At 46.0% G+C, this 21,050-nt stretch overlaps 1 protein-coding gene and 3 long non-coding RNA genes across 7 annotated transcripts; 1 reads left to right on the top strand and 3 right to left on the bottom strand.

The window, feature by feature from the left end:
• Positions 1 to 1,902: 1,902 nt before the first annotated feature.
• Positions 1,903 to 3,174, bottom strand: LOC103647748 (uncharacterized). Its single transcript, XR_002267709.1, has 6 exons — positions 3,115 to 3,174; positions 2,962 to 3,039; positions 2,819 to 2,875; positions 2,683 to 2,738; positions 2,437 to 2,571; positions 1,903 to 2,361 (listed from the first exon to the last, which is right to left on the bottom strand). It is a non-coding gene; the product is annotated as an uncharacterized lncRNA (long non-coding RNA).
• Positions 3,175 to 4,367: 1,193 nt separating this feature from the next.
• On the bottom strand, positions 4,368 to 6,944 carry LOC109944603 (uncharacterized). 2 transcript variants are annotated; one of them, XR_002267708.3, is made up of 6 exons: positions 6,190 to 6,944; positions 6,004 to 6,060; positions 5,733 to 5,876; positions 5,522 to 5,628; positions 5,336 to 5,440; positions 4,413 to 5,218 (listed from the first exon to the last, which is right to left on the bottom strand). It is a non-coding gene; the product is annotated as an uncharacterized lncRNA (long non-coding RNA). The 2 variants fall into 2 exon arrangements; XR_004856425.1 differs by having other exon boundaries at positions 4,368 to 5,440; positions 6,190 to 6,943.
• Positions 6,945 to 7,713: 769 nt separating this feature from the next.
• On the top strand, positions 7,714 to 9,833 carry LOC100284855 (uncharacterized). 3 transcript variants are annotated; one of them, XM_008669874.4, is made up of 2 exons: positions 7,714 to 9,071; positions 9,211 to 9,564. In XM_008669874.4, the coding sequence occupies exons 1-2, from the start codon at positions 7,964 to 7,966 to the stop codon at positions 9,234 to 9,236; spliced, it is 1,134 nt and encodes a 377-aa protein (XP_008668096.1). In that variant the 5' UTR covers positions 7,714 to 7,963; the 3' UTR covers positions 9,237 to 9,564. The 3 variants fall into 3 exon arrangements, with proteins under 3 accessions (XP_008668096.1, NP_001359075.1, NP_001359074.1); NM_001372146.1 differs by lacking the exon at positions 9,211 to 9,564 and adding an exon at positions 9,645 to 9,833 and having other exon boundaries at positions 7,789 to 9,071; NM_001372145.1 differs by having other exon boundaries at positions 7,789 to 9,833.
• A 5,190-nt stretch (positions 9,834 to 15,023) lies between these two features.
• LOC109944077 (uncharacterized) lies at positions 15,024 to 15,815 on the bottom strand. Its single transcript, XR_002267349.3, has 2 exons — positions 15,446 to 15,815; positions 15,024 to 15,230 (listed from the first exon to the last, which is right to left on the bottom strand). It is a non-coding gene; the product is annotated as an uncharacterized lncRNA (long non-coding RNA).
• Between the last annotated feature and the right edge of the window lie 5,235 nt (positions 15,816 to 21,050).

The raw sequence follows: 21,050 nt of genomic DNA, 5'->3' as shown, positions 1-21,050 counted from the left end.
CGACTGCCCGTGGCTCATCGGCAAGGCTAGCGAAAGGTGCCCGAAGTTTGTCGTGAGCTGTATGTAGACTTCGAGCGCAGTAAAGTCGTGACGGCCTTGTACAAGTGTGTCATGCTCACAGCAAATTTAACGCTTCAAAAGCTTTCATTACAAAAAAAGAAAACCGCGTTCGCGCTCATGGGCCTTTTCTCATTTATAATGGGCTCAAACGTGGGGCCCAATGCGGTGTGACGATGGTCGATGGAGGATGGACCAAGCCAGCAGCCAAACTAAAAAAGAGAAAGAAAGAAAAAAAAATCAGCGATCAGCTTGAATGCCTGATACCCCGTGTGTGTGTGTGCTCTGCCGTTGCAGGTTGCAGCAGCAGCACCGAGGACTGGGCAAACCAGCTGGTGCCAAGTCAGCAAGGCTGATATTTTTATTTCCCGGGTCCACCACGTCTCTCCCGGATGGGACGTTTCGTCCAGGTCAGCAGCAAATAATTACGGCCACCCGGAGCGTACCAATGCCGGCTGGAGGAATGATTGTTCTTTTCTCTGCATTTGATTATTGCGGCCAACCCCTTTTGAAGGTGATCTATCTCGCTGTTCACTGAAACCAACTTGTCAACTTTTTCACTGCCATAATAGTTCGAAGCACAGAGTAAAAAAAGGTGTTTTGTTACTTTTATTATTATACTGCATTATACGCGTTCCGTCCAAAAATATACGTCGGATTTTTTTTTACTTTCAGATCTCCTGTTTTACCATTCTTCTTATTTCAATTTATTTTGTTATAACTTATTTTATCACTAGAGATACTTTAATAGTGACATTTATTTTATTGTTTGCATAAAAAACTGAATAAAACAAATAATCAAACGTGATACAAGTCTAACCAATTAAATAGTAATCCAGAGTCTGGATGGATGTATCGCTTCGATAATGGGTTGCAGCTGGTGCTTCTACCGTACTAATATATACGTACGCAAGAGTAGTTGTGGGCATAGTTGGTGCAGCCGCCACAGAAAAATGTTACACCGAACTTCCCTGAGAATGGGCATAGTTGTGGCCATAGTTGGTGTCCATCTTACAGAACTGATTACTCCACATATTACAGTGTGACATGCACGTTTTTTTTATATGTAGTAGTTATCTCTGAGAATTAAAAAAAGAATATAATCTAGGTGCCCATAGAAAATGTTATCCGATGAACTAATCTAGAGCTAGTGTGACGACGCATCTCTTCCTAACCTGGAGCACAGATTGGCCTCAAAGAAGTACCAACAACGACTTGAGGGCTAAGAAACACTAGCATCCGACGTGGAAAAAGGAAGCGTGGTGTAGTCGCCCCAATTTTCGCGAGTTTGTGCTACTGCTTCTGCGGTGCTGAGCAACTATCTTGCTGCACGAGACAAATCAAATGTGGATGCCATACCATATGGTGAGAACACAATGCCTAATTAAACTAGCCTCCTTTTCTTCTTCTTCTTAACTAGATGAGTGTCCGTGCGTTGCAACGGGAACGTATAATAATATGATAACTTATGTATAAATGTGTGTTATATTGTTATGAGAAAATGTTTCGGAATCCATTGTGATCCTACCCATATATAGAAATCAATATGTTACTAATGGTTGCAATGTAATGGTGAAATGCTAGATTAAAATAACAAAATTTATATATGAGTAAGATCACAATAAATTCTGAAACATTTTCTCATAACAATATAACACACATTTGTACATAAGTTATCGTATTATTATATGTTCCCGTTGCAACGCACGGACACTCATCTAGTGATAAAAACTGCTAACACGAGAGAAGCTTCTGCAACAATTGACTGCCATCAGAACTTATTTAGAAAGCCGCAATGATTCGCTAGTCTAACTTACAAGATAAAAAATGGAAACGTAGAGGAACTAACTTTTGGCAACATCTCATCTCCCCTTATTATTTCTTCTCCCTTCAACAAATAAATCTGTGACAATGTACAACTGTTTTAAAGGCTACAAATCAATGGAATCGACCACCCACCCAACCTTGACCCGACTAACCTCTTGTCTTATGTACATCACGGAAACAACAGCTATGTCACTTCAGCACAAAAAAAAAATCAAGGGATGCACATCAGTTCCTATGCATTCTCATCACCTGTTCCTATGCTTTAAGGTTGGCTCGTGTCTTGGTTGGCTTTAGCTTAACCCCCTTGCTCTCAGGAGAGAGGAGCTCTGGTGATATACAAAACGGATTCAGAGGGCTACGAGGGCTAAAGTTTATCTGGCTTGGCCTGTACAGTCCATATCCCATGAGAAAGTACTCCATTGGTATCAGCATTGTGTGTGGTTGCTCCTCTGTCACAACCGAGCCACAAGCTTGTACCTGTAGAGACACCAAACTTGGTATGTAAAAAACCCTAAAATCAACGTAAAATAAAATCTGCGTACAAATTGGTACCTCCACAAGAGCGCTATATCGCCTATCAAGCTTTGCAGTCATGTGCACAACTTCAGCATGGAACTGGGAATTCTCACCAACAAAAATTAGTGTCCTGCACTGTAGCTGCTTCAGGTTCTCTGTCAAGTCTTTTCTCTGTATAAAGCATCACAAAATATTATTATCTGGTTTCACTCATCCACTGACTCAGGCACCGTATGACCGTAGGAGTTGAACATATAAGCTTTAGAGATAAAAAGGACATACTCGTTGATAGTTTGGATAAATCGCCACACATTAATGCACTGTCGTTGATCTAGAAACTTCATTGAATAAAAGGAGGGTTAAAGATCATAAACAAATACACCATAACTGATAAGGGATGAGATGTCTTAGCGCATACGCTTCTGCAAGCCTGCACAATATCTGATTCAGGTTCAACCGAGCCTCCACGTACTCCCTAAGGATCATAAAGTTCAAACACAAGTTTTAAGCAGCTACACAAATATCACATCGCATGCCATAACATAAGCCATATTTAGTTACCTTTCCAAAGTAGTGTTGCAACAAAATATCCTTCACGACATTACACATGCCATAATAATACAGTAAATTTGACATTACCTAAGAAATAAAAATGTCAGTACAGAATCATTATTCTGAAGGAAGGTTCTTTGAAGCTAAATATTGAATAGCTACCTTATTATAAAACCATTCAGACCATGCCTAACTTGCTTATTCAATGCATTCAGAAGCAACTGCATTGAAAATATTTTGGGTAAGTTCAAAGCTTTAACATTATGAAAATTATTAACGTTGTGCATACGGTGCCAGATTTGAGACATAGTAATGACTCGAGACTTGGAAACAAGAGGGGTAACAATGGTGGGAGACTTGAAAGCCATTCAACGGTTGCAAGGCAAGATCCACCTCGCTCTTATCCTGGAGTTGTCGAAAAAGTTCAACCCAGGAGGCTAGAACTGGCAAGGCAAGAGCCACCAATGAGGCAAGCGAACCCACAAACCCTCCAAAGTTCAAGTTTGCAAGCCAAACCTCGCGGTGCGCTCAACAAGCAGTCTAATAATCCCTCAAGTTATGAATCTGGACCGGGGAGACCAGTAAAGGCAGCTCAGCAGAGACCATTTGGTGACATGAAACCTAAACAAACTCGAGAGCATCTTGCAGTCGAAAGAAAACCTATGGCAAGCCAGACAGATGTAAGTACACGCAACTCAGGCACATGTTTTTGACCATGGTTAAGACCTCATGACTCACATTATCTATTCTCCTTGCTGTAGAAATCAAGGCCCGGCGCTCGACCTTCGGCAGGAGCCAAGCTAGAGTTGGCAAAGCCGAAGGTTTACGATGATGGTCTGGATAACAATAGGAAGCTGGAAGCAGCGAAGCGGAGGCTCCAGGAGCGGTACCAGGAAGCAGAGAATGGTTTGTGGTCTCTATTTTAACACTCACAAGAGGGGGAGCGGGGAGGGGAACCAACCACGGAGGCGAAGACGGCGACGGTGGCAAATAGCGAGCTGGCGAACCCCTCCTGCAGGCCAACGGCGACGGCGAGTGCTGTGACGGTGGCCGAGTGCGAGGACGACATCCCGCCGGAGCCCACCAGCTGCTTTGCGTCCCACCGGTTCTCCTTATACCTGCACGTCGGTCACGCGCGCGGAGGAGGGGTGGGCAGATGCAGACCAAACGACCATTTCATTCGTTTCTGATAAACACATCATGGATGTTACTGATAGTAGACCTACTGGAAAGGTAAACAAGATAGTGATACTTAATAAGGTAAATGCGCGCTAGTTGTATGCTCACAAATGGATATTGTAATAGAAAATAGTGGTCAGATCAATGGATATGTACTCGCTCTAGTTGTATGCTCACAAACAAAGGAAATGACAAAAATTATGGAACTGGAAGGAGAATATGCTATCAAGCAACTATAACTTGAAATGAAGCTAATACCCTTATGGAACCAGAAGGAGCATACCCTCTTTAATTTTCGCATCTGAGACTGATAATCTTGAAGGCAAAATTCAAGCTTTAGAACCCCCTTATTTAGCTCTTGATCAGTTCTCCTGTGCTTTTCTAACTGCTAAAAATGAATACAATAAGAACATTCTTCCAACCTGAAATCTAGAAGAATTGCTTGCCTATACAACACAAATCAGGTTTGTTGAAGCAAAGAAAACTTAAAAACTACAATTTTGAATCAATAGCCTAATAAAAAAGAAAGCTTGATAATAACAAGCAAGTGAGCCAAATGTAATAAGCATGCCACTATTCAGCATGAGAAAAATAGATTTTTCAATGTTCAACCCCAAAGAATTTGGACCATGAACGAAATAGATTTTTCAATGTTCAACACCAAAGAATTTGGACCATGAAACTGTCGTTCCGTTCTTATCAGAGCCAAGGTTCAGTACAGGCCTAAGGGCTAATCATAAACTATATTGACATATATCAATAGAAAACAAAATAAAATCACAGCTCATCTAGGGCCTTGCATAGATGAGTGCTCAGGAATTTTTTAGCATGCTCAGTAAACAATTTCCTAAACCTTATGTATGTAAAACAAAAATAACTTTACAAACATGTCTTCTGCATAGATTATCTAGACACGAATAAATTAAACCATATCTATTATGACAACAGAAAAAAATAACTGGATTTCAGGTGCATATCCCGAACAAATTTGCATATACTTCACAAGTTGTGTACACATTATAGTTTCTCCTTGAATAGTTTCTCCCCGGGCGTTCGCCAACCTCCAGATCTCCCGAGTAAAAACATCCTGTGACAACAATAATGCAGGCATCATCAAGAAATAAACGCAAAGTTTATCCCAAGCAAGAGTGAGCAGAAGTTGCAGAGTACTAACTATTCTAAATTTTATTATGTAGGCCATTACATTAAGTACCAGTCTTCATTTTGCTAGGTAATCTTCTCACATGTGGTCATTATCTCTCCTAATGAAGCATCAACCATAGTCTTTCCAGTGTCCCGAGATGACACCCTGCACAGCATAAACAGAATTGAGCTCACCCTTCCAGATGTCAGGACGTGTGAAGAAGTTTGATAAAAGTTGGGACCTTACTCGCATATGAGATCCTGATGTTCAAGTATGGATTCGGGAATGCGACTCAATCAACAAAATGGATTAAAAAGGAAGCTTTCTTCAATCCCCTTCTAACCAAACAAACCCTTAACAAACTTAACAAAATAGATTAAAAAGGAATCTTTCTAAACCACGAATTAGTAGCTAGTAAGTATAGTGGAAGCTGCAAGGGCACATAAAAGTGACAGACCTTGATGTTCCCAGCATCCTTGATAGCCTTGACGAGCTTATGCTGCAGGGAGAGATTGTGGCTGCGGATGTGCGCCCCGGAGCTTATGCTGCAGGGTACAGAATCATTATTCTGAACAGCATGGAGAGGAAGAACCCGTCATACCTGCAATGAATCCCAAACCCAGCCTCTCAATCAGTCAACCTTTGAGTCATTATAGAAGAATGGATCTTCAAATTAAAAGGGGGGCGAGTTAGGGAAGAAACGGCGAGACGAGAGGGTGCAGACGCACCACTTGAAATCGACGCCACGCATCGGCATGGTCTTCGTTCTCTTGTTAAGGGCCGAACTGAAGAACAAAAAAAAAATCAAGAGTAGAACTTTAATTGACAGTTCAAAATTGAATAAATAAATGGGAAAAATGCATCCGTCAATCCCACGACCGCATCGCACGAACCCGAAAATCCACACTGCTCACCTGAGTCCAGCCAGCAGGCGGAAGAACTGCGGGGGCAGGGGAGGGGTTCGCCGCTGACAGCGCAAGCTCGCCACCCCGATGCGACCGAAGGCTTGCCGGGGAGACAGGGAACGAGGAGGCAAGGGAGATTAAGATACTGTTGTGATTCTGCTCATCGCCGGGGAGTGAGCTTCTCGCCGCCTCCGCAGCATCTCATCGCAACGCCTTCCAATTTCCGAACCAGTCCACGAAAGCAAACGGGACGGAATCGGAGACAGCAAGCGCTCCCGCACGGCAGCACCGAACGGACTCGGCCGCCTAGCCAGCTAGCCTGTCCGTGGCGGGAGTCGATGATGAAGTCCTCCTCGTCGTCACTGTTGGAGACGACGGACTGCACGAAGGCCATCCAACCACCTGCGCTCTGCACGGATCGAGAGCGCACTGCATCGGTCACCCGCCCCGGCGGGGTCCAGCGGCCTGCGAAGATATCGAGGTCCGGCGGGAATAGGGACTCGACGACGAGGTCGGGAGGAGGAGCGCGACGCGGGGGCCTGCTGCTGCGCCGCCATCTTTGCCTCCGGCGTCACCGTTGTCGTCATGGAGCCCGCGGGCTCGGTCACCTCGAGGTCGTAAGCCGCAAGGCCAGAGGCGAACCTCCGTGTGGCGGTGGCCGGTGTAGATGGCGCGATGGCTACACAAGTGCGGATGATCGAGGGAGGAGGGCGCCCCCTATCCTTATCTAGGCAGAGGTTGCGGAGGGCGACTGCCGCGGCGGCGGGGATCACGGCGGGCGGTAGGGGATTGCGGAGGGCGGTTGGGGATTGCGTCGGGCGGGCATGGGGGAGGCAGGGGCAGTCTACATTAGGCTTTTAATAGTTGTAGAGATTAAACACAAGCAGCCGCGTACGCCGGCACGCTCCGAACGGGGCCTCAAAAAAAAAAGTGGACGTACGTACGTGCGCCCGGAAGGTGGTTCCGCTCGCCCGTTTCCGCCACGGGCAGCAACTTTGGTGGAGCGTTAGGTGCATTTTTTTTCATTAATCGATCGGTAGCGTGCAACCATTTTGCTCGCACCGCAACTTGTTTTTTTTGTTTGCTCTGACGTGCCGCCTGGTGCTGTACAAACCTTTACGGATGGCGTTTTTAGTTTGTGCTGCGCCTTTTCTTCGTCGCGATCGCGGCTTGTCGATTCCTTCACTGCGCCAACAGCATTTGGTGTAAACGATTGCAAGAGAACAATGGCATTACGTGCCTCCGTTGCGTTGCCCGATGTTTGCTGTGAAATACTAGTCTGTTGCCTAAGGTCCCGGCTACGCCTATCGAGATAGCTTTAAGACCCAAAATCCTTGTAGTCTAGTCTAGGGGTCAATAATTACTGGTTCAGGCCCGAACTCGATCGACTACCGGCCGAGCACAAACAGAGCACCAACGTACCAGATAATCGAGATTAGCAGTCCATTTTGGCAACCTGCACAAATCGTGGAAATAATTTGAATTTCAAGCTCTAAATTCCACATTTTAAACAGCAGGAGCTGGGCATGCCAAATTCCCAAATCAATCACCGAAGTATCAGATCCTACAGCTAGCCGCCGAGCCTGGCAACCTAGCACCCCGAATAGAAACCCGCCTCCGTCTCTCTCTCTATCTCTTGCCACTTCTTCCCCCGTCCCCTTCCCTCGCAACTCGCGATTCCCAAATCCCGATGCGCCCTCGCGCCTAGCCCCCTCCGCCGCCGCCGCCAACATCACCTCCCCTGTCACGGGACGCCCCCCCCCCTCCCCCTCCACCGCGTCCTATGACGTCGCCGACCTCGCACCACCCGGACTCCTCCACCCCGCACGCCGGGATCGGCAACGGCAACGGCGGCAACCACCACCTCCACCCGCCGACTCTGACCCCGGCGCCCGCGAGCACCCCGGCCGCTCCCCCCGCGCATGCGCACGGGGGCCCGCAGGTGCGTCTCATGTGCAGCTTCGGCGGCCGCATCCTGCCGCGCCCGGGGGACCGCCAGCTGCGCTACGTCGGCGGGGAGACCCGCATCGTGTCCTTCCCGCGCGCCGCGGCCTCCTTCGCCGCCCTCGTCGCCGCGCTCGCCAAGGCCGCGCCCGCGCTCTTCGCCCCCGGGGCGCCCAGGCCGTCCCTCAAGTACCAGCTGCCCCAGGACGACCTCGACTCCCTCATCTCCGTCACCTCCGACGACGACGTCGACCACCTCGTCGACGAGCTCGACCGCATCCACGACCTCTCCGCCAACGTCGCCCGGCCGCCCCGCCTCCGCGTCTTCCTCTTCGCGCCCGCGCCCGCGCCCGACGCCGCCTTCGGCTCCGTCCTCTCCGGCACCGCCGGCGACGCCGCCCCCAGCGACCAGTGGTTCGTCGACGCGCTCAACGCCCCCGCGCCGCACCCCATCGAGCGCGTCCGATCCGAGTCCTCCTCGATCGTCTCCGACGTCCCCGACTACCTCTTCAGCCTCGACAGCCCGTCCGACGACCCCAGCCCCGGCCCCTCGGCGGCTCGCGCCAAGTCCGACGCCACGGAGACTCCGCACCACCACGGCGACGACGTGCCGCCTTCCGCTCGACAGATACCGCACGTCGCAGGAGGAGCGTCATCGTGGCCCGCCCCGCCGCCGCCGTACATGGCGCAGCCTATGTACTACTTCCCCGTGCCGCCACCGGTCCACTATCTCGACCAGTCTGCGCAGAGTGGCTACATGCCTCGCCCGATCTACCACATTGTCGGTGGCGGAGGAAGCGAGGCGCCTGGCGGAGATCTTCACGCGGCCGGCGGAGTCTACGGCGTCTCGCACCACATGCAGGGGTTCCCGCCGATGATGTACGCGCCGCCGCGCGCGGTCATCTACAACTACAAGTCGGAGGGGATGCCATCGCTGCCTCCGGAAGGTGGGGCACACTCTTCCTAGGCGCATCGACTACTTCACATCTCTGAATCCTGATTATTGTTGCAGATGCCTAAGCTAAGGAGTTTTGCGTGGTATTTTTTTTATCGATTCGTCTAAGTCTTGTTCGTTGTTTTGTATAGATGGAGGGGTTGATGGTGATGGATAGATATTAATGCAGCTTTCGTCTAGTGGAAATATATTCGTGAAATGTATATCATACTAAATAGTATAGTATTTGGTGTGATTAATTAGTATTCTAGTTAATGTAATGTGGGATTCATATAATCTAGGTGGTTCTGGTCTTATAGAAACCATTTTTGGGCATTTTATATTTACATAAACTGGATGTTGGGTGAATGTTCTAAGCAGTATGTGCTGTGTTGAACCTCAATCACTTATGAGTGGTTTACTAAATTTGAATTTGCTGTTCTTTGCTTGAGTGCTGTATTGACTGAACGAATTCTCTCTAGATTTGATAAAAGAGATCATGTTTAGCCTGTTTACTTCTTAGTTAGTTTGATGAGTTCATTTGTTTTATGTCTGTATTGAGTTTGTATGATGTGGTCCTTCTCAGATTCTGCTGCTGTTCAGTCCTCCTGAGGATCCTGTACTTGGAACAACATGTAAAGCATCTACTTCGGTTCTGATGAACATATGCATGCTAGTACTAGTAGATAGATCATAAAACATATACACATACTCAGATGTAAGAAATCATCATGTGTACATCAAAATAAATTCATTTATATAATAAGTGATCTTTTAGCAATGTAATTATTTATTTTCGTCATTAACTATTACATGAAACGTCGTCACATGCAAGTTTAATGTGTCCCCATGGAAAACGGGGATGAGAACGGGGGACCCATCTCCGTCTCTGGAGAAGAATTTTTCTCTTTTTACATTCCCATGAGGAGGAAATGTCTCCGTCCCCATTTTTTAATAGAAGAATTCCCTGCGGGGAATCGAAAATGGTTTCCCATGAGGAGGAATTTTTACATTCCCATGAGGAGGAATTTTTCTCTTTTTACATTCCCATGAGGAGGAAATGTCCCCGTCCCCATCTACATCTGTAGATACAAACATTCAATACCAGCCCTTTGGAAATGCTTGTTTTGGCTGCTACTCCCTCCGCCATAATATACAAGACAACCACTTTTTATTCTATTTTTATAATACAAGACATACTTTATCTAGACATATATATATAACAATGCAGTAATATTAATTGATAGAGAGAATTAAATATATTTCTTAGTCTTTGAATGTTACATTTGTACTCAGAAAAGCTCAATTCCAAATCGGTCATGTAGTGAATCTTAGACAGCAGTGTTTTCTTGTGGAGTGGTTCATAGAGATAGTTTAGTCGATGTATTAGCTTTTATGTTCGACGTCAATATTGTCATATTTACATTGGTAGCTCCATAATTTCATTGCATACCATACGTACTCAAATGCCATACAGAAGCATCTAGGTCATGTGAATGCTATGCGAAAGCTTTTAAGTTCATACTAATTTTAATAATTAATGATAACACAAAATTATTGTAACATTGTGTGTTTTGTAGAGACAAATCAGTAGTTTTCATGCCATAAAATATGAATTAGTTTTGGGTTTTAAAGAACGATAACCTCTGTTAGGTGACTAGAAAGGTTTCACTGGCGTCGAACTAATTCTACGGTCAGTGTTGGACCATATGCTCTGTGTAGTAAGTAAAATGGCTAGTTTTGACACAGTAAGTACATAGTTATTGTTGTGTCTTGTCAGTATGTGAAAATTGGTATGATGTTCGATGTTACTGTAATGGCTATTTGGCCAGTTGGGGTTATAAATGCACCACCAACTTGTTCATAATAGTGATTTTCCCATTTAAATAGTTGAAGCAACCCAATTTGAAGGGTGAGGGAGAGCCTTTGATTAGTGATTGACTTGAGAATTAAAATTTGCTTGATTAGCGGCCTTGTTAGTTTATAGAGAGTAACTAGGTGTGCACCCATTGATCTCATTAAGCTTGGTTGAGTCAAGTGAGGGTTTGTGCACCCATTGATTTGGATAGATTCCTCTCGAGCACAAAAATCCAACCCTTGCAGGAAATTTTGAAGAAAAAAAATCCTAGAGATGGATTTGGGATCAAGAGCATCTAGGTGAGTTCTAGGTATTGATTCTCTGAGAATATCCTATGAACACTCAAAAAACACTTAGGTTTAGATTGACCGGAGTTGATCTGAACGCTTAGAGTATTTTCATGAAAAAACCAGTTACAGCTCGAACGTAGCAGGCATGTCTCACGTGAATACCAAACATGTATGTTATTCAACGTTTTGAGTTTGAAGCTAAAATTTGGTGGGGAGCATTATTAAGGGGCCCTGGTCTTGTGTTTAAGATTACCTATATTTTGGCAACATTTGATATGGTTTTCATTCCCCCCCTAAGGTATTATTTGGATAATCTCGTATTCACCCCAATCCACATGTATCGAGATACTCCCTCCGTTCACTTTTGATAGACCTATTTTCAAAATTGAGTTTTTCATTTTTGATAGTCTTATTTGAGTTGTGGTCCAAAATCTGATATAAATGATTGTTTAGGTCCTCGTGCAGAGTAAATCATCTAGAAAAAAACCGATGCATGTATATGAAAACATCAATACCAAGGAGTTTTCGCAAAAAAAAAAACAAGGAGTGTTTGATGATGTAAATAATTAGATGATAAGCAAGAGTTCTTCTCCTTGATCATTGTGTCAAGGTGAAATAGGACTATCATAAGTGAATGAAGGGAGACAAATAGTAGATTGGAGTGGAACATAAACTAATTTACACTCCAATCCACATCAATACATGTTAATTGAGGTGAATACGAGAGTATACAAACAAGGCCTAACACTATGTTCAGTTGGTTGGAAGGGATTGAGGGCTTGTTTGGGAGGATGATAATTGGAGGGGAATGAGGGGCCAAAATCTTCTTGCTATTTAAAATTGAATAGAAGGGAATTCTAGCCTATTCAATCCCTTTGCCCCCAAACATTAAATAAGCGGGGATTAAATACCTTCTTATTCAAAATTAAATAGTAAGAAATTAAATCTTCACTAATTCTCTCAATCCACCTCTAACCGAACAAGCCCTAAAATTACTCATAATGCCCGGTTCATATCGATAGGAGTATGTCGGTGACTCGGTATGCACACCATACACAAGTAAACTGAACTGCATTTTTTGGGGGTTTTCGTTGGTTATTGCTCGATTGACTTCTGCATCTTGTCTATTCTTAAGTGAATCGAGTAGAATTGCTCTGTGTGAACTTATTTTAGATGCTTTTGGTTTGCGAACGTTTTTATTATACAGTGTTAGGATAACAGGTCCTGTTTTGGAGCAATCTAGTTTTTATTTTTTTAGCTAGGAGAGACCATTTTCTTGTCTTTTAAGAAACTGAGAATTTAACTCATATAAATTGAAGCATAAACCGGTATGCTTGGAACCATCACAATTCTCATAAACATTTTGAGCAATCAAGTCAATATAAACCGGTATGCTTGGAACCATCACAATTCTCATAAACATTTTGAGCAATCAAAATTATAATATAAGTGATAACATTTTGAGCAAGATCTACATATACTCATCTAAATAGAGTTAGGTAAATTATCGTGTTTCAACGTTTGAAATTGAGTTGTTATATTTATACAAATTGTCTTGAAAAGGATGAAGAAGAATATATATACATAATTGTAGAGAGCATACAAAAATAAACACCCTAGAACTTCAAAGGTTATTGATGGTACAAGGCAACATTCAGTTTTGGGAAGATTTCTTGGGAGAATTTTCTCGGATACTCATGGGTCCTTGAACCCGTTGATGAATTATGGAAAATATAATGAGTTGTTACATATATTTTCATTTATGGACTGATTTGTATTTGTATCTTTTTTCACAATGGAACTTTATGTAAAGATACAGGAAGAACTTTAAGATGAATCATAAGTGCAGGTTTTGGCTGACCATTATCAGTTGATTTTATTTGGCGCTATTTTTAAAATTGTCCTAATTTCACAGTTGTTAACAATTATTTTATAGATTATTGTTATGTCTTAACAAAGTAGAACATGACATGATGTCTGTGAAGTTTGTTGTGTCCTAGAATTAGAGCATTAGGCTGGAAATAGTATGGTATGCACATTGGACATGAAGCGTCTGTTTGGCATACACTGTAGTGAGATTACTAATTAGAAATAGCAGCTAGGCAAGGCGTAATGCCTTAAATCAGGTATTCTCTTTAGGCCCACTGAGAACAAAAGTCACTTTCTTCAATGTAAAGCAGTAAAACTCCGTGTAAACTTGTGTTTCCTCAAATAAAAAAGATGTATGATGACCAAAATCACAAAGAAATTTGAAAATTTATGGTAACCAAACACTCACCTGAGTTTCCTTCAAACTATCACCTATGTAACCACTTTTAGCAAGACGCTCGCTGCAGCAAAATCAATCAAGTTAATGACTATTTTGCCAGGTTGGCCTGTTTTCTTCAACCAAAAAAATGGGAGCTATACTTTCTTAGGATTAGTTACTTAGCATGCAAAATACTTGTCTAAAAAGGGATTATCGTCAGTCTGAAAGAGAGCATAAGGAACACTATATTTTGGTAGATCTTGGTATGATAATTGTGAACATTCCATTCTACCTCATTAGATTCGGATATCTTTAATGTAGATACAAAATGGCCTCTGGACGACTGTTCATTCATATGAGTCTTATTCACAGATCCATTTAAATGCAAATAGCATTATCATACTCAAGACATATATGCAGTTATAGGGATATATGTTCAATTAGAAAGCCACTATCAACAGAGCATTTACACAATCAACTTTGCGTTTGTTGTATACATATAATAAATATTTAAGCTTTATTATGATAGTAGGACCTAGGTCACCAACTGAATAGGCTTCACTTTTGAGAACTTGATTATGAGGGTATTCTGTAACGAATTTGACAGCTACTCTTCCTAAGTAAAGCAATGATATGAGGTTGTGAAATGTTAAAGATAGGTTCTATAAATACTTGGCATAATGGTATTCCTCATAGGCAGTCTAATTCAACGGAACATAAAAAGCACATATTGTGATTACCTCCATGACCATCAAAAACACCGAAGAACGTTGTCTCGCTATCAAGATCTAGCATTCCTCAATGATGTATGGATGTATAGATTGGTAAATATTGTGTTGTGGAACAATTTTGAGAAGTGGCATGATCGATAAAAAAAATGGTAGGCATCTTTAGAAAAAAATAATCATGCTTGTAGATGTTGAACGTACTAAAATCAATGTATTAAACAGATCAAATGAGATCAAAGGATGAAATGAATATGGATTTAGTATAAAAAGAGAGCTAATGATTGTAGTCTATGACAAATCATTGGTTCACTCTTTTCAGTGTGGTATTGAACTTATTAAAATTATTGTGTTAAACTGATAAAATGAGATGAAAGGAATATGGTTTTAGTATTGTTACAACTTGGTGCATAAATAATAATTGATTTTTTGGAAGATAATTAGTGGTTGTTAGAATCTTTCACTTATTTTAACGTTGGGGATTTTTTCTGTCATTTCTTATAAAAAATACAAAAAAGATTTATTGGTTTGCATGTCATTTCTTTTCGGGGCTCGACAGGGAAGACATGTACCTTTTTTGTATTTATATGTGCAAAGAGCAATTTTAGTATGTCATTGATCTGGAAATACATGGTAACCAAACACTCACCTAAGTTCACCTGTGGAGCCACATTTAGCAAGACGCTCACTACCAGCTAAATCAATCAAGTTAAGGACTACTTGGACATGTTGTCGTGTGTCGTGCAATAAAAACAAAATCTTTCTAGCCCCAGTGAACACCCTGTCCCTAAAGTAATTGTGGCTTGGATGGCTTTGACAGGGAGGGAGGGGGGAATCACGGCCATGAAATCAAACCCTCCCTTTGAGATGATAATGATTGCTTTATCTACTCAAAGATCTCAAATAATTCATGCATCATACCCACAACTACTCCACCAGTCACTGGAGTTAACAATATCCTATGCCAATTATCAGCAAGCCTCTGCAGACGAAGCCAAGAAGCGCCCTCAGTGGGAGTGCCTGCTCATGTCCATTCATGTATAACATGTACCTAAAAAGGCCAGACATGCCCTTATGAGACAAAGTAACGTACATTTGGGAAGTTTCAAATAAGAACATTTGTGTAAATAAAAAATGCATTTGAAGGAGCACCACCGAAGCAGAGCAGCTACTAATCTTGAACAGAAACGAGCTGTCATATCTTTGCATGATGTTGAGAAAAGATTATCAATCTAGAATAGGATTCAAAACATAATCGCACTATACCTACAACATCTGCAATCCCTAGCTCCAGTTTTACGCTCCTATTGGTTGCCGACTACGGCAGGAATGCGCCGACGCGGGCCTCAGCAGAAGGGACGAGGAGGCGGAGGGGGTGCAGGAGGCGGAGCTCGTCGACACCACGGTCAAAGATGTTGCCAAGCTGGAAAGCGAGGGTGGACCCGGTGGCCCATGAGGTGGAGGTGGCGGATGGGGAGTCGGGGCTACGGGGTACGAGGCTGGCGAGGCGGAGCACAGAGAAAGCCGATCCACGCCGCGATGCGTCTAGGAGCAATGGACGACAGGCGCATACTGAGGGAGGAGCGGTGGGTCCTTTTCCCCACCCCGTTTGTTCGCCGTCTGGAACCATCGAGGCTGTTCCAAGATCCGATACGCGGATGAATTCTGGGACGCTAAAATCTGATCGAACGACTAAAAGTTTTAAAGGTGACGTGGACGAACGGTGTCTTACTTTTATGTCGCGCTTTGTATAGTAGTAATTATCCACTGTAACTTTGAGAACAATGTTATCTTTTGTCAAAACTCCGATTTATGTAATAACTCAAGTACTTTAATTTGTGGTTTCATGTTTATTGCATTATCTCTGAGTCTCACCATCTTGTGAGCTAATGGTACTCGATCCTTGTTAAGTGGTTTTATCAGACTAGATCCGAGGAATTGAGAGGTTATTCCGATTTAAACGTGTCGCTGCCTTGAAGGCGTGACTGGGGCACTTAAGCTGAAATAATCTGGGTGGTTCCGCCACAGCTGAAGACACTGGTACATGAAATGGTTGGTTGTATCCAATGTTTATATGACGGTTAGAATTATTAAATGTAGTTTAATTAAAAAAAACTAATTATACGGATCAGGGTCAAACTATAGAAATAATCTATTAAATCTAATTAGTCCATGATCCACTATTGTGATGCTACATTAAACATTTGCTTATCATTGATTAATTAGCCTTAATATTTTTTTCTCGCCTTTAGTCTTGGGTTGTGTAATTAATTTTATAACTAGACTATATTTAATACTTATAATAGTCATTCAAACATATGATATGACACGGACTAAATTTTAGTCTCTATAACCAAACATCTTTTTAATATGTTATCTTTTTTTTGAAAGTTCCCTTTTAATATGTTATCTTATACGTATATAGTTGATATACCCTCAAATAATTTATATATAATTTAGTTTTGACTAGTCAGTTATTTAAAGTATAAAAATGAATAGAGAAGAGCAGCAATATATAGAGAATGGACTAATACATAGACTTTAGAGAACAAAGTTGGAGGCTATGTAGAAAAGAATCTTTTCTACATTTACGGTATACTAAATATTTATGTTGTCCAAGATGGTCCAAAGTGACAGGGGTGTTTGGTTCTACCAAATTAAAATTTAGTTTTTATCATATCTGTGGGTACCGTATAACCAAGGTACTCAGTACTAACTACAGCCAGCCACAGAGCACGCGGGCAGCGGCAGCGATCAGCGAGACCGACGACTGGGCAAGCAAACTACCCGCGCATGTGTCGGCCACTGCACGCCGCCGCGCCGCGTAAGGCTGCTGCCGCAGGCCGTCGAAGTAGCGCGACAGAACCGCAGAAGGCACGAGCCACAACTCAGCGGTACCAGCCAGCAGCAGATGCATGCCCTGTTTCGCGCTGCGCCTCTCTGCCTTTCTCTTGTCTCCTGATCTTGATATGTGATCTCCTCCGGACCATCTCTCTTCCCGGGCGGCGTCCCATGCCTATATCACTGACCGTCTCCACCCATCATCAATCCGTTCTGACCGACACGTCGAGCCGCCGTAATTACCTCGTACGTAGCGAAGCGTGCCGTACGTACGTGCTGTCGGGGGGTTGACGTCGACCTTACTCAAGGCAATACTACGTTACTAGTACAGGAGTAGCGTACCGTACGTACGTACAATGAAAGCACTGTGTTGCGATTGCGACCCATCATCCATGGACCATGCGTGCCAGCAGGCTCGTCGGGCGGTCGGATCGGATTGATGGATGAATGCTGCGACGACACTGCCATGGGACGAGATCTGCCATGCGATTATTGTAGGCCGGCGGCTCCTCGACATCCAGGACCGCCGGAGCGAGCCCCGGAGGACTGGAGACCCAAACACCCGAAGCGTTCCAGACTTTCGGCCGATCGACCGAATTGAAGCAGATTGACACAGCACGACTATATATTATTATCTCTACTCTCTACTAACTATTAAGAAGCTAACGTAGACCACACAGTACCCCGCCTCCTCTTATCTTGCGTCACATGTACCAACCTCCCGCAGTCCCGCTGCATGCAAGCCACAACACAACCTACTGCATGCAAGCATCTGCATGGCTACTGCATGCAAGCCGCAGAACCTGCTGCATGCAAGCATCGTGTCTCCCTCCCCTCATGAAGCGTCGTGGAAATTGAGGGGGCTGGCCTGGTGACTGGCTGTTGTCCGCCTGTCCCTCTGCTGCAAGCCTGCAGTGCTGTTGTCCGCCTGTCCCTCTGCTGCAAGCCTGCAGTGCTGCTCAGTTGTTGTCGGCTCGATCGGTTCCCCTACCTGGGCAGGGCTAGCCGGCTAGCCCTATGGACTCGAGGCCCGGTTCGCAATCTTACTCTTACCCGCTGGGCGCAGCCGCTGGTAGCATCGTACAATCTACAATTTTCAGTTCGAGAATAAAATCAGCTAGACAAAAACCACAAATCCAACAAAATCTAATATGTACTCGCACAAAAGCAATTATCCATATATACTTTTTTTTAATTTAGGTCATCAACCACTATGCACTAAGGAACACTATGCAAGCACTGACGGGGTTGGGCGGGAGGAACCTAGCGAGGCGCCACCCATCGTGTTTCCTCTAAGGCTCTGCGATCGTTGTTGTCTTGTTGCATGCACTGAGGTTGAACGCGTTGCTGCTCCTCTGCCTGTGCGTGTTCCCCGCCCCGGCGCGGTCGCAGAACACGGCCATGGCCACGGTCGCGCCGGCGTTCGTCGAGGGGTTCAACTGCACCGCCAACTGCACGTACCCATACTAGGTGTACGTGCTCTACCGCGCCGGCTTCGCGGGTGTGCCGCTCGATCTCGCGGCCATCGGTAACTCGTCACCTACGTCATGCAGCCCGGGGACACGTACGTGTCCGTTGTCGTCGCCTTCTCCGTCGCCTATCCACGGTGAAAGACACTGTCGGCGTTTCGACCCCGGGGGGGGGGGGGGGGGGTCCCTGGACCGACGAGTAAATTATCGCTGCGTGCCCCAACCTAGATGGGTCGGCACGAGACGGAGCACAAAGAGGGGGAAAACCGCGACTTCGTGTTGTCCTGCGCCCAGGGTGGATGCGCTTGCAGTAGGGGGTTACAAGCGTCTGCGAGGGAGAGAGAGAGAGAGCCTGTCCGTCAGCCCGTCCTCTCGCGCGGCCACCTTTTTGTACGAGGGCCCTGGACCTTCCTTTTATAGATGTAAGGAGAGGGTCCAGGTGTACAATGGGGGGTGTAGCAATGTGCTAACGTGTCCGGCAGAGAGGAGCCAGAGCCCTATGTACATGCCGACATGGCTGTCGGAGAGGTGTTAGTGCCCTGTGCATGTGATGTCGTGGCCGTCGGAGGAGCGCTTGAGCCCTGTAGAAGCACAGCTGTCGGGTCCTTGCTGACGTCTCCTTGCTTCCGTAGGGGGCTGAGAACCGCCGTCGTCATGGGAGCACGCGGGGTGCCATCATTACTTGTTTACCGAGGCGAGCCAGATGGGACGTCGGTCTTGTTCCCCGTAGCCTGAGCTAGCTAGGGGTAGGGTAATGATGTACCCCCCTGTAACGTGGTCGGTCCGAGCCCAAGGTCGGGCGAGGCGGTGACTCCTCCGAGGTCGAGGTTGAGTCCGAGCCCTGGGGTCGGGCGAGGCGGAGACCGTCTTCCGAGGTCGAGGTTGAGTCCGAGCCCTGGGGTCGGGCGAGGCGGAGACCGTCTTCCAAGGTCGAGGCGGGGGCCGAGCCCCGAGGTCGGGCGAGGCAGAGCTTTCTATGGCGCCTGAGGCTGGACTCGACTGCTGTCAGCCTCACCCTGGCGGGTGGCACAACAGTCACAGCAGGGCAGGCAGCGCTGTTTTCCTGTCAGGTCAGTCAGTGGAGGGGCGAAGTGACTGCGGTCACATCGGCCCCGCCGACTAAGGAACGCGCGTGATGATAAGGTGTCAGGCGATCCTTGCATTGAATGCTCCTGCGATACGATCGGTTGGCGAGGCGATCTGGCCAAGGTTGCTTCACTGTGAAACCTGCCCGAGCTGGGCCTCGGGCGAGTCGAAGGTGCGCCCGTTGCTTGAGGAGGCCCTCGGGCGAGGCGTGAATCCGCCTGGGTCTACTGTTCCTGCCCGAGGCTGGGCTCGGGCGAGGCGAGATCGTGTCCCTTGAGTGGACGGAGCCTTGACCTGAATTGTGCCCATCAGGCTTTTGCAGCTTGTGCTGATGGTGATTACCAGCCGAGTTTAGGAGTCTTGGGGGTACCCCTAATTATGGTCCCCGACAGTAGCCCCCGAGCCTCAAAGGGAGTGTTGGTACTCGCTTGGAGGCTTTGTCGCACTTTTTTGCAAGGTGACCGGCCTTTCTCGGTTACATTTTGTTCCGGTGGGTGCGCGCGAGCGTACCCGCCGGGTGTAGCCCCCGAGGCCTCAGAGGAGTGGTTTGACTCCTCCGAGGTCTTAGTGCCTTTCGTGACGCCTCGGCCGGTCTGGTTGTTCCCTCATGCGATCTGATCGTAGTCCGGGTGCATGGTCAGGTTCCGAGTTCTCGGGCTGGTATGTTGACGCTGTCAACGGTTTGGCCGGAGCCGGGTTTGCGAGAGCAGCCCCTGAGCCTCTGCACAGAGCGAGAGGACGGTCAAGGACTGACTCGGCTTTTGTCATACGCCCCTTCGCCGCCTTTCCGCAAGGAGGAGAGGGGGGGGGGGGGAAGCGCCATGTTGCCCTTGGAGGGCGCCGAACATGGTGTCTCCAGTGAGTTGCTAACCGGTGATCCGAGTGGACGCCCGTGCCCCGTTCGATAAGGGTCGGCTAGTGGCTCAGAGGCGCGCTCCAAAAGTACCTGCAGGTGATTTGCCGGACCCGGTCCCGTTTGATAGGGTCCGAGGGCTCGATGCCTCCCTCTGATGGGATTCCATTACAGAATCGCTCCTGCTGGTCTCGGAAATGTCCTAGGGTATCTCGGGAGCGTAGCCCGAGCCTCGGCCATGTATCAGACGTACCCAGAGTCATCCCTCGCTCTGCATGTTCTGGGGCAGCTGTCGAACCTGAAAGTCGCCTAGAGGGGGGGTGAATAGGGAGAAACTGAAATTCTCAAAAATAATCACAACTACAAGTCGGGTTAGCGTTAGAAATATAATCAAGTCCGCGAGAGAGGGTGCAAAACAAATCACAAGCAAATAAGGAGTGTGACACGTGGATTTGTTTTTACCGAGGTTCGGTTCTCGCAAACCTACTCCCCGTTGAGGTGGTCACAAAGACCGGGTCTCTTTCAACCCTTTCCCTCTCTCAAACGGTCTCTCGGACCGAGTGAGCTTTTCTTCTCAATCACTTGGAACACAAAGTTCCCACAAGGACCACCACAAGATTGG

The sequence above is a fragment of the Zea mays genome, chromosome 2 (assembly GCF_902167145.1).
Source record: "Zea mays cultivar B73 chromosome 2, Zm-B73-REFERENCE-NAM-5.0, whole genome shotgun sequence".
NCBI classification, from domain to species: domain Eukaryota; kingdom Viridiplantae; phylum Streptophyta; class Magnoliopsida; order Poales; family Poaceae; genus Zea; species Zea mays.
This window is presented reverse-complemented; position numbering and strand designations above follow the sequence as displayed.